This window comes from Notothenia coriiceps, unplaced genomic scaffold (genome assembly GCF_000735185.1).
Source record: "Notothenia coriiceps isolate Sejong01 unplaced genomic scaffold, NC01 NC01_scaffold00000339, whole genome shotgun sequence".
NCBI lineage: Eukaryota > Metazoa > Chordata > Actinopteri > Perciformes > Nototheniidae > Notothenia > Notothenia coriiceps.
The window spans coordinates 24814819-24827829 of record NW_011333040.1 but is presented as its reverse complement, the minus strand read 5'-3'; the positions used below and the strand labels follow the sequence as shown (position 1 = coordinate 24827829).

The 13011-nt window shown below is 40.8% G+C and overlaps 1 protein-coding gene across 1 annotated transcript in view; it reads right to left on the bottom strand.

Moving 5' to 3' along the window:
• The window catches only part of LOC104952680 (neurexin-1-like), a 379092-nt gene that overhangs the window by 168528 nt on the left and 197553 nt on the right, over positions 1 to 13011 (bottom strand). Inside the window, exon 17 of the mRNA XM_010779550.1 lies at positions 11321 to 11440. Within this exon, the coding sequence (XP_010777852.1) occupies positions 11321 to 11440 (120 nt within the window). The remainder of the gene's footprint in view (positions 1 to 11320; positions 11441 to 13011) is intronic.

The window sequence follows — 13011 nt, the reverse complement described above, 5'->3', positions numbered from 1 at the left end:
AGTTTCACACGGTAGGATAAACCGTATCCCGTTTATTAGACAAGGAATAGGGCCAACTGTATTACTTACAACGAGAAAATTCGTTCGTTTGTTACCAAGAAGTTGTAGACATAAGTTGTCCTCCAGCGTTCCTTATGCGATAGGCTGGTAGTCTGACGAACTAAACTGACAGGCCAAAGCATTATCTTATATAGAGGTTGAAAGTAAGGCAATGTCTTTGTTGGAATTGCTACGTCACTCTCTTTGTTAAATCTAATTTGAAGCGTTAGGCCCCCCGAATGATACCGTCTAGACCTAACTTCGTCAACGGATAGAAAGGTCTTTTTTGTTTCGTGGGATTTGGCTGCCTATGCACTCTCGTTCCATGTTGTGACCTTGCATGGTGGTAGAGTTTCCGAGAAGACTACTGCGCTAGAATTTTTGTTGCGTCTGACTTTACTACTTGGGCACACCGTGTGCCACGCTTGTTCGAGAGAGGTTGCTGCGATGACCTTGGGTTAGAGCGCCTGGCCTCTTGGTCACCTCGTAACCTTTGACCGAGGAGGCGCTGCCGACTCGGCGTCGCGCCTAATCTCCCCACCTCTTGTCTACCAACCCGAGTTTCACCGGTGAGCCCCTTACCCGTCACATTAGACGCCTTATGGCCGTACGCGCTCTCAGATCGATAGAAGCCCGATATGTTTCCGTCACTCGGTGGTTGGTTATGAGTTATACGTCGATCTTCGGTTATACTATACTGATTAAACAAGCGAAAGAAATTGATCACGCACTTAAGGACACATTACCCTTAGTATGTAAAATATGAACTTTCTTTGCATTATCACGTCCGAGATTAATGTGTGAAGAATTGTCTTTACTATGGCTCGACTCGAACGTGGGGAGGTTTCATTAGCTTCCGATTAATTCAAGTGTAACAGACCCTCTCGGTCTTTGCGCTGAGAGTCACAATAACAACGCATTGGAAGGTGAACGTGGCGATCTCCTAATTTGCTAAACGTTTATCTGTTACAAACATCCGTTATGTACTGACTTTGTGTCTTGAAGAGGTATTAGCAGGTGAAGTTCTGTAGTAATCTACAAGATCGATATATCCCTGGACTGGCTACAATGAATTTCATGATTATCGAACGAGGTACTGTCGTATAGTACTGACGTAATGTCCTCTATCATTGAGCCAAAATAGAGCACTAGAATATCCTATACTGATCATCGTGATCAAAATATATTTCCGATGTTATATGCCACTGTTAAAAACTCACTTTTTTTCATAACGTCGCATCGCCAACAATTGAAATTACTGAGCTGCATGCCTCACTTTCGTACCATCCTGGTTTGCGTCCTATTGTGACTATTATGGAAATCATAGTTCCCGCAGATTAATAGTATAAGTTGATTGTATAGTGGACCTGGTGAGCGCGCTGTCTGTTTTCCGCCTGAGCGCGCCTAGGGGCAGTGTGTGGTTTTCTGCTTGGTTGTGACTTTGTCCTTTCTGTTGCTGAATCAGCAGACTTTATCGTCCTCCGAACGCCCCATTAGTGTTTCTGCGCGTACGGTTGTGCGGTCCCGTCTCCCTGATTCATACGTTCGGATTCCCCGGTGTCCACTTGTGTTAGGTCCGCTTGAGTCGTGTCCCTCGCGCCCGCACTCCCCTCGGAGCGACGGCCCCTTCGCACGTTTGATGTCTATGTCTGGACCGCTGCGTAAAAAGGAGGGTTTCTGCCCCGTTACTTCTCCGCTGCTTTCTTGTTCCAGTTTGCTTTTCAACCCAACGCTATACTGTTTTTCTCAGACGCGGAGGGATACTGACTTGTTGTGAAAAGTAACTTACAATTCTACCCGTGGTATACGCTCAGTATATCACGGCTAAGAACCAATCAGATTGCTTGATTTGACTTGTCCGTTTTATAATCTTCTTTGAATGTATAATATTGTCATTACCCAATTTGTTCACATTTCTTTAAGGAAATGTTTTCACTTTATTAAAAGTGCACTTCTACTGTAAAATACTGCCGAATTATACAACTCTGATAATGAAAAAATCAAAAACAAATAAAAATTGTCATTAAAGGATAAGATTACAATATGGTACAAGATAATTCTTCTGAAACACTAATTTGCCTGTAAAACCAGTTAAATTGTTTGTGTCAATTGTCTGTTCTTCATTTATTAAGAGAAATTTAAGATTTTTAAATGAAGATCTAGAGGACTACAGTCTAGGAAACTTTGCTCACACAGGGGAATTGTTGCATTCTCGGTAGAGTTATTCTGTGTCAGAAATCAAACATTTTGCGTTATTTTTGCATCTAAATTTTAAACTTTGCATGGCCTTTTTGCCATCTAGTTTTACAGAAAGTGGTAAACTGTGGAACAGAGGTACAACTGAAAAAAAAGGTGTAGAGACACGGCGTTAAAAATACTCCTGTGCTCTCCCTGAGCTTCAGTCAGATGGATATGGAGAAGAGAGACACAGGGAAGAAAACAGACGACCTGAAATAGCCTCCTGAAATAGCCCCAGGCACCAAGAGAAAGCGACCTGCCTCCGCCTGCTGTTAATTCCCCTCTGTCCTTGAATGTGTGAGCGGTCATGTGAGAGTATATCAAAATAGATGTGTGTGTTAACTCTCGACCTCTTTTGGTTCCACTTTTTTTTTTATCCTCCTTTCCGCTTCCTCCTTGGATTTAAATAAAACCCACCCAGTTAAATTGAAGTGTCAGGGTGGAAATCCAGAATGTGTTTAAGTGAAACTTTCATTTCTGCGCACTCATGTTTATTCATTCACAGGAAGGCTACGAAGTAATGTTTCGTTTTGGTTGCTTGCACTATTCATTAGCTTGGTTATCGCCCGAGGTGTAGCCACTTATGATGGTTGTGGAGCTGTGTTGGCAGCTACGTTATTGACAGAACCGTATGGATTTCAAATCATATTCATCACGCCAACACCCAAGAATAAGACACTCAAGACGGTGCATTTATGTGGTTTCGAGACAACAATTATTTGCATCGGAGGAAGTAAAAAAGAAAGAAAAAACAATGAGAACATTTGTGAGTGTGTGTGCTCAATTTTAGGTCTCAATTCCATGCTATCTATTTTGGGGGGGAATTATTTAAGAAGCAGCGCCCTTTCTAGATGCCATCATCACTCAAGCTGCCCAAGGTCTCAGGCGCGATATGTTGCCATACATCAAGGTATTGCTGATCAATATTGATTGATCTGTGCAACTTCAGGGAATATCATTGCCCATCTCTGCCTCTCACACCATTCTGTGTATGTAATTAATATGGAAGACAAGTAGTAACTCAGACATAACTTTTTAACCTTGCAGAATGCCTCAATAAATCACAAGCAGGGGGATCAGATTAATTGTTGTGAGCTGTTTCGGAACAAGCTAACGGCAGAGGAGCAACACTTTCCCACATACATCTCAGAGAGAGCTCATGTTTGGTTTTCTGGCTGTTGCCCTCCTAACATCTGTTTTCTTCGCCATGTTTGATAAAAGACATGAGTATCTGCTGGGATTTGGTGCATGTAGGAATGTGGTGTTTTGTTTGGTTAGAGCAGGGGTCGGCAACCTTTTGAATATGAAGTGCCATTTAAAAAAAAAATTGTTATCAGCGTGCCAACGATCGAGAATTATCNGAGGGCGCGGGAGCCTCGCTGCGAGAAGAAGAGTGTGGACCTGTCAGCGCAACTTACATGATGCCGAATTTAACAAACACATTTAAATAATTGGTTTAAACGGCTTTAAACCAATTATTTAAATGTGTTTGTTAAATTCGGCATCATGTAAGTTGCGCTGACAGGTCCACACTCTTCTTCTCGCAGCGAGGCTCCCGCGCCCTCCTGCTGATAGTTGACGAGCGTCAAGCTCCTCAACCCCCCCCCCGTTGATAATTCTCGATCGTTGGCACGCTGATAACCATTTTTTTTTTTAAATGGCACTTCATATCAAAAAGGTTGCCGACCCCTGCTGTAAGTAGTAGCCTAGCTTAGCTTAGCTGTTGTCAAGTTGCCATGATAAAGCTGCTTTATCCGCCGTTTAAACAGTAACGTTACACATGATAAAAACGTGCACTTACTTTGCTTGGAAAATAGTTGCGAGCAAGCAACCGAATAGTTTTTTTATATTAGTTTTTAAATTTTATTTGAATAGTGAAAATAAAAGGAGTAATGTGGGAACATCTGGGGCTAAGGCAATTATTGGCATAAAGTTGAGTAGCTCAGCCTAATAATAACTTGTGTCCATAGGTGCATCCCCACGCATCCCAGCCATCAACATCCTCAACAATACAGCAGACCCTACAGCTATCCTACAGAGGACACATTTAGTTTTAATGTTTGCGAGTACTGAGACAATAAATAAATATAAATCGTAATAGTATGCGCTTCTGCTTCACAGCGTGTTGTCAGGTGTCTCGGATTCGGAGCGTGTTATGAAACCTTTTTTTTTTTTTTTTTTTTTTTTTTTTTTTAAATGTGATTGTAGTTCGTTGTCAACCTTACCACGGTACTTACGAGACGTCATTTGTGTGAATAACGTTTTGTTCATGAGTTATTGATCCGTGAAATCAGAATCTCCCAATATCGTTCCAACTTTACTGAACCAAGCCAGACGACTGTCTCATTTCGTAGACCGCTCGGTTTGCTGTTCCTTCACTTTATTTTTATATTTATATATATTTATTTCGGACGAAAACTTAGCGTGAGGAAAGGCATGTGTGGCGTGAGTGCGTGAGATATGGGTTAATTGCGTGACTCTCACGCTCAGTGCACGAAGGTTGGCAGCCCTGCCATATGAACAGCAGCATGGTCTAATGAAGCAATCTGAGTTGCAGGTCACTCCTCCATATGAGTGAAACTGTGTCAGCATGAAGCTATATCCCATAATAAGCAAGAGTCAGGCTTCCTCACAGCTATTTTCTATGTTTCACCATCAGTCAAATTAACTGTCATACTGTATCATGTGTGTATGTAGTTAAATTCATGCTGATATACACTGCTTGGGCCGAGTTGCATTCATGTTACAGCATCCACTGTGGGACGGAAGGAGACCTGGTTTCCATGCCAACAGCCTTACCCACATATGGCCACTGCTTCCTGGCACAAAAACCCATTTAAATTCAGACACTTAATCAGTAGGAGGAAATTATTCAAAAAGAATTAGGCCAGACAGTGACCACTTATATTGGATTGGAGGTGAGGATTAAGTGAAAGTAAAGAGGAACATCAAGAGGATGTAATGATAAAGCCTTATTCAATAGCTCAGGCATGATAAGAAACAAAACGATCCAACTAAGGATCTATCTCTAACAAAAACAACCATCTATTGGGTTTTTGTGAAAGGAGGGCAGATCCATATAGATACTCTAGATCAGTGGATCTCAACCCTGTTGGGTCGCGGACCCGTTTAGAGTGGGTCGCAGATGTGAAGAAGAAGAAAAATAAATACAAATACAAAAGAGTGTACCAAAATGCGTAGTGTATTAGTTAGTATTTCTAAAAATCTCCTGGGGGAGAATCCCCCCAGACCCCCTGGTTTTGAGCATGTGTGCCTTTTTATGTTATACAGTTTAGCTTTGATTCCATCATCTCATTAAACCTTTTTTAAAAAGTATTCTTCAGTCATGTGAAGGGATATGCACTGTACTTCACTTTACTAAAGTATGCTGAAAAGCGTATATATTACAGCACGATTTTTTGTTGAATAGATTTGAGTGGTTCAAAATTTCGGGTCGCGATTGATTGACAAAGGAAAAAGTGGGTCCTGAGGCCCGACCAGTTGAGAACCACTGATCTAGATCATTATACACCGACACATTAGTGGGTCTACACAAGAGGATCCAGACGTAGGAAAGACACTAAGTTTACAATAAATGGCAGATTTTAAACAGTTTTCCTATATAACAAATATGTAGCCCTATATTTCTTTGAAAGGGTTTTCCATACACTGGGCAAACATTATTCAAACAATAAACAAACCAACATTTGTTGAAGACTATGTAATGTAATGAAATATGTAATGTCACGGTGATTAATACACATTTGGGGTTTTGGGCAGCATTGTGGGTGTGGGATTGACTCGTGGTAATAAAGAAATATGGAACCAAGTGCAACAAAATGACTCACTGATGTGCTTTGGGACGACAGATGAGAACTATGGCGCAGAGTAATAAGATATATAAAGGGACCACAGACCGCATTAGTATGATGAATTAATTGTTGGTTGTGGTCCTCTCGTGGGATTTGGGATAGTAAACATAATATAGGGTATCACCGGATGTATCCTTATAGGATCAGTTACATGATAATAACTCTTATAGTGCTTTTTTTTAATATTGTTCCTCTTTTATTTACTTGTATATTATTGTAAAGCGTCTTTCTTCACTGGGAAAAGCGCTATATAAATATCATGTATGTATTATATTTTGTACGTAGAATAATAAAGTACATGTTAATTATTGGAGTCAGTATTTCATTGTACATTTGAAAAGCCTTCAGCTGCCTTACAACACATCAGTTAAACACGGAACGTGCTACAATCCGTGTAAGCGTGTATGCACATTTTGGGGTAATGGCTACTGAAGTGGATACACAGAAGCACTTAAGAATGCTTCGCTCATATCTCGGGGCGCAATGGCTGTTCAAAGCTAGGCCAAGCTTTCAATACACACGGCAACCCAAATATTTTTTGAGACCAATAGATTTGTTTCGCTGAGCTGCATTAAAAAGGGGGCCACACATCCAGGGCAAAGAGCATTACTTCCATGTGACAGCATGTTTACTCCAGTGCCTCGTATCCCCTTGGCCTCACAACTGGACTGAGTGTCCGCTTGTATTGATCGAAAGTGAACTAAGTGGTCTAATTCCTTGCATGCTACCACTGAAGAGATGGGACAAAACTGTCTGCTGTACTTCCTGCCTGCCTTTATGTGTGTGCTTATCTGCCTGGTAAACCTGGAAGACCGTCACCACTGTACTGAAACACAAGTGACCTATTTTATATGACAAGAAAATTCGATGAACATGCCTGAAGATTTACAAATGGCTAAACTGGGTTAACATTGCCTGTGTAAATTGTAGATGATATTCTGCAATAATTTGGAAATAAATAATGTTGACATTGCAGAAACCTAGTATTATCGGTTGCGAGGCATACAATAATTATCGGTCAAATCCACCACTTCACTCCAATCCATAACTTTCTAAGATCACTAAGATTCTGAGTTTCTAGTCTTTTTAAAGTATTTCTTTGAAATCTATCTTTTGTGGACTGATGCAACAAACGAGTCTGTGTGTGTGAGCTTCTCTTTGTTAGTGTAGCCGTCTTTAGAGTGGATGAAGAGGGACAACATGAGGGACAACATGACAGAAATAGGGTCCAAACTGTTGTCTGTATGTGCTTAAGAAAAATCAGACCCATGTCTAATGCAGATCACATAGCCTTAGGCTCAGACCGACTATTCTCAGGGTACAGGGACACAAGAATGAGCATTGCCTCAGACACATTAGAAATAAAGTGAGAGGGGCTGCTCTTTGCCCCTCGGGCAGAGACAATGGAGACAAGACCCACAAAACCCCCTTTGTTGATACAACATTGACATGGCACTAATAGCTCTGGCTATAAAATTGAGCGGAGGAGAAATCAGGCGAGACGAAAATCGCATGAAGGCCAGGCCGACCCCTTCCTGGAGCCTCTCCACGACCCACTTTGGCTCAACAGCAAACACCATTCTCTTTGTCTCTGTACATTACACTCAGATGCTTGACCACTGCAGGCTAACTCCCTCAGGTGGTCTAGACTTGAGTTTTTGTCCCACAAACACGCACACACGCCAAGCCAGATTCGGACTGAAAACTAGAAAACACTTTTTCAAAGCCCAGTGGACTTTCAGAGACGAGAAAATCCAATATGGCAATATCAGGTCATCTCTAAGCTGAGAAGAAGACTGGTAGTGTCCTGTCTTTGGAAGAATCCAGGCATGGGCATGCGCTTGCACCGTACTACTGATGACCTGATCACACACAGAAACATGCCGCCTCTGTCTCCTTTCTGATCCCCTAACCCACATGCCATTTGGTTCCAACTGGCATCAAAACCAGCTTGTAGTGATGAGACCAAATGCATGCGTTACACCATCATAGTTCCTCTCGCATGTATGTTCTGAGAGAGATTGGCTGGCTTGGCTTCTATTTCTATTCCTACTCTAGTTTCATAGACTGTAGGGAATAATTGGTTCTAAAAATATAACTAAGACAAAGTGTCATTCAAACATCATCACAGTTAATTCAAAAAAAGTATTGGCACATCACTTGGATTAAGTGTTTTGGAGATGATGAAAAGACATTTTGAAGATTGTTTTTATATCTATTTCATCATACCGCCAATCATTCTGAACTGAAAGGTGCAGCGCTGTTCTGAAAAGATGAATATTTGTTATAATAACACATTCAAAGCACAGCCAGGGAAGGCTACATTACTAAAAAAGAAAAGAAAACCATTGCAGAGTGTGTGCTGCAAAAAACAGGGGAGATGTAAAGACACTTATATAGGGTAAGCTTATAGGCAACTAACGAGATGACATCATTCTTAAATTTGACTAAAGATACTCTTCCAATACGGGTACTTAAGATGTGTTGATTGGAAGAAAAAGAGGTGTCACTTCATGTTCTCACTGATGTCTTCTTCACTTGCGTACGCTTGTCGGTATCCCCCATAGGACAAAACAGTCAGAAAGCCCTGTGTGTGTTTGGCCATAACTTATAGAGAAGTGATTTGAAGGACTGGCAATTTTCCCAAACACTTTTCTTTACTTCACTGGTTTTACAAATGCTTCCAAGTCAATGATACCCCAGCCCTCTCTGTACAGCTAAACATTATACGGTACAAATTGTATTATCACAACTTCATAGCAGCTAGGAATCATTGACAAAAGGCTGTAGAGTTGCTACTGTATGCATCTTTGATTTCATTCTTAAAACAGATAAGTCGATCAACATAATAATAAAAACTGTAGCAACAAATTAAAACAATGTTGTGAATCTTTTGAATTGCAGGTCACAGTCACATAGTGGCTCTTTTTTTTTTTTTTTTTAATTGAGTGAGCTACAATGGATTATAAAGTGATTATAACTAGTAAAGAAAAGGGGAATGTTCCAGTACAACTGCACACGCGTATCAATACACAGTATTTTGCTGAAAAATATTTACTTTTTGAATGAGCTTAACGATAAAATGGTACTGTAGATTCAGACATAATATTAGTTCCCTTATGATTTGTAACTGACAGCTGCACAATGCATCCCGGCTGTGAATGTTATAGGGCCAGGGGGCTAAGAAATTGAGATTTTCTCCTGGTGAGACTACCCACTAGAGAAATATGTGGAAATGCAGCGAGCTCCCCATGTAGGCTGCTTTCTCAGAGACCCATTGCTCTGTCATAAATTGCCTGCATTTCAGCTTATGCAAATATATCTGTTAAAGAGTGATATTTTCCTCAGAGACGCTTCTCTCGTTCCTTTTGACGCATCCCCTTTTCCTCTATCCCCATGACAATCCGTCAACGCAGATAAAACCCAACCATCTCCAGCTTCGTTTTTCCTACTCATAGAGCTTCCTTGGCAGAGGGAGGCTTGCATTATTATTGTGAGGACTAGTTCCGTTTTTTCTGTTGGGAAAGAGAATTCCTGGAAAGTGATGTGGTTACATATATTCTATTCTCAGGGCCTGCACATTGATCGGTCCCATTGTTTTGTCAGGTCAGTGGGAATAACGAGCTACTACAACTAGACGCAGCAGGTAGAGCTCTTTTCATATTCTATAATATGTGCGTACATGTCCTGTGAGCCAGCTCCCAGTGCTGTAAATGAGATGTACTGTATAGGCCTGCTCAGGATGAATATGTATGACAGGAAGAAAGGAGAAAAAAAGCTGCATGTCTTCTCCCTTTTAGCGCACAAGGAAGGTTCACGAGGAGTTCGACATTTAAATATCCCTTAACACCTTCTGCACATCTCTACTGCTGTTCTTCTAAACATGGTCTGAGGAATGAAAGGCAGAGTAAAACGAGCAGAGCAGGGCTAGGATCAGGACAAGCTACACCCGCACTCACATATCATGGACACAAGAAGCCTTTTAGTGTTATCATAGGCAGCAGATACGTTCAGTGTGTGAAGCTGCACGGGAATCCGTTAACTCTTTCTGTTGATAACAAAGGAGTCTTATCAAGCTGGTCGAAGAGACATAGAATGCATTAACATTTATGGTGCTCTCTCCTCTGCTTTTTTGTGTCATCTCCAGAGTGCCCACTTTGTTCTTTTCTCCTTAATGCAGTTCAGCACTTTGCCCATTCACCCCTACTGTGTGAACCGCTGCAGAAAAAAAATAATGACGAAACAAAATCCCCTGTGCATGTTTTGCATAAGGAAGTAGCCCATTTTCGGGAGGAGGGGCAGACATTATCCTAGTTTCCTCCAAAGCTCAACATTAATGAGCACAGACTTCTTTAAACAAAAGCCCTATTTAACTGTCTTTAAGAGAGATTAATATCACTGAACTTTTAAATTGCATCATGGGGCTCAAAGTTTAAATCTGTATGGTGTGTTTAAGGTTTTAATTGGGATCAATGTTAAACAACATGCAGTGGGGTCAAAGTGAAATAAATAATCAGTGCATTTTTGGTTCGTGTAATGTTTTTGGTTTGCTTGATTGACTAGTTGTAGACGTTTTATTTAGCAGAACACAAAGTGTGTTGCTCCCTCTAGTTGTACATCTCTCAAACCTTAATGAGCTTTCACTGAACTGTCAGCCAGGTATCACAAGTGCCTCCCAACAATATCAGTAAAGCCGATTTCTAATTCAAAACAAAGATACTGAAATATAAGCACAGTTACGGCCTTTACTTAGTTCAATTGGAGAGTTATCAAAGCACAAATGTGCTTTGTGAGGACACAAATATAGCTCATAGAGGAAACAATAATGAGCTGGAACACAAAAGCTTTGTGAAAGCATAGGATAAAAATGGACATGCTGTTAAAGATAACACCCACCTTTAAAGGTCTGGGACTGAGATTTTTTTTCTGGACGTGTTTAATTAGCTTAGCAGATGGAATGAAGGAGGCATCTAATGCTTTGAGAGTCCTATGATGCATGGTATTATGTGTGATCTGTTTGGATTTTAATTAAATTACAAGGCCTGTCATCTCATTTAATGTAAGGGCAACACAAAGCATATATCAAGTTATGCTTTCTAGTTCTTGTCAGACTCATTTGAAAAACAAAAAATAAGCAAAGACTATTAAGAGACCAGGAAGTGGTTTCCTACCATCATTACACAGCGGCCCTCCGAATGTTGTCATGCTGCAGTCACAGCTGAAGCCCTCCCACTGCTGCAGACACACTCCCTGGTTGGCACACGAGTCCTCCTGGCACGTAGTGCTGGGCCCTGAATATGAAGACAAATAGCAGCTTGGTGAGCAGACTTTTATAATAACCAACCGCACAGTGTGCAGATCGGCTCTGCAGTGAAATGAAATGTCACGCATAACATACAGTACCAGACAATAGGCTTCAGTAAATAGAAGCATACACAGAACAAACATACATATGTTATGCCAAAATGTGTTTAGCCATGTTTTGTAAACCTGCTACACATTTTCCAGATTGTAGCCAACTGCCTGCCAAAAAAGAATCAGTAGACAGACACAATAAAAACAACCCACATGTACAAAAAAACAGCAACAACCTGTCCTTTGTGATATCCATATTTGATTTTACATGTATTTTTAAATGAATTCCCTTATGTTATCTTATTTAAATCCCTGATTTAAATATTGCATTTTTAAGACACAGCAGTGTTCATTGAAACTGTGTCTAGATCTGATGTAGCTCCAATATGGTTACACCACTGTTTAAAATGAGTCTACAGTACACAGGGGCCGTTTCTCAATCGCGAGGAAACTGGCATCCAAGCCAATATTTCAAGGATGCTACGTCATCGAGTGCCGCCGAACGACTGTTCCAATCTCCAGCATACTTGGAATTCCACCGAGGCCGCGGGGCCTCTCATATGACGCACACCTGCACACTTGCTAGCCAGTTCCACTCTTCGTTTTACGAATGCCAGGAAGGATTCTTGCCTAGCTTCTGAAGCAAGTGACTCGGAGGACATGTGCTACCAAGCAAGTATCCTCGCGATTGAGAAATGGCCACCGTGATCCAGTTCATCCTCCTTTCTCCAAAAGTGTCACGCCTCCCTGACCACCTATGCAGATGCTGAGAGTAATCAGAGAGCGCACGTTATTACCGGCTGTAAATGAGGTCAAACGACAATGACACACAGTACGTAACCAGTATGGGCCGGAGCTATCCAAGTACTTAGAATGTTGAAATATATTGTTTCAGATGTGTTTGCAGTCAATGTGTTTAATCTCCGTGCTTGTGAATCTTATTATATCCATCATTACACCTGCGTATTGGTCATTCCGTTCTTTTTTCAGTCTGGACCAGAGCACAGTGAGTACACAGCTGTAAAGACTGTGGCGTCCGTTTGTGTGACGATGAAGCTGAGATAGTTCAGTTAATGGAGACAATGTAAGTGGAATGGCACGGGTTAGTATGAATGTATTTTGGTATTCTAAAATATTTTTATATATAGTATAGATTTGTAAAATATTTTTATTTTGGAATTAATTGTTTTTTTGACAAATGTTATGGGTAATAAACTTACCTTTTCCACCCCCCACCCCCCCTCTATTTGTTAAGTAATATTAACTTTCCTAATCTCAATATTTAAATACATGCAATTGTTGTAATAATCATATAACATGAATAATGACACACATAGTGCTGGATGCATTAGCCAATCACCTATGCAGCCATGTGGATCACATCTTTTTTTAGTACTCATTTCAATTATGAGAGGCATATTTTGTATCTGCTGTGTATCTATTTACTCTGGGTGCTCAGCTGTTTTATTTTTGTTTGTTTTTTACAGACATGGAATTCAATATCTCC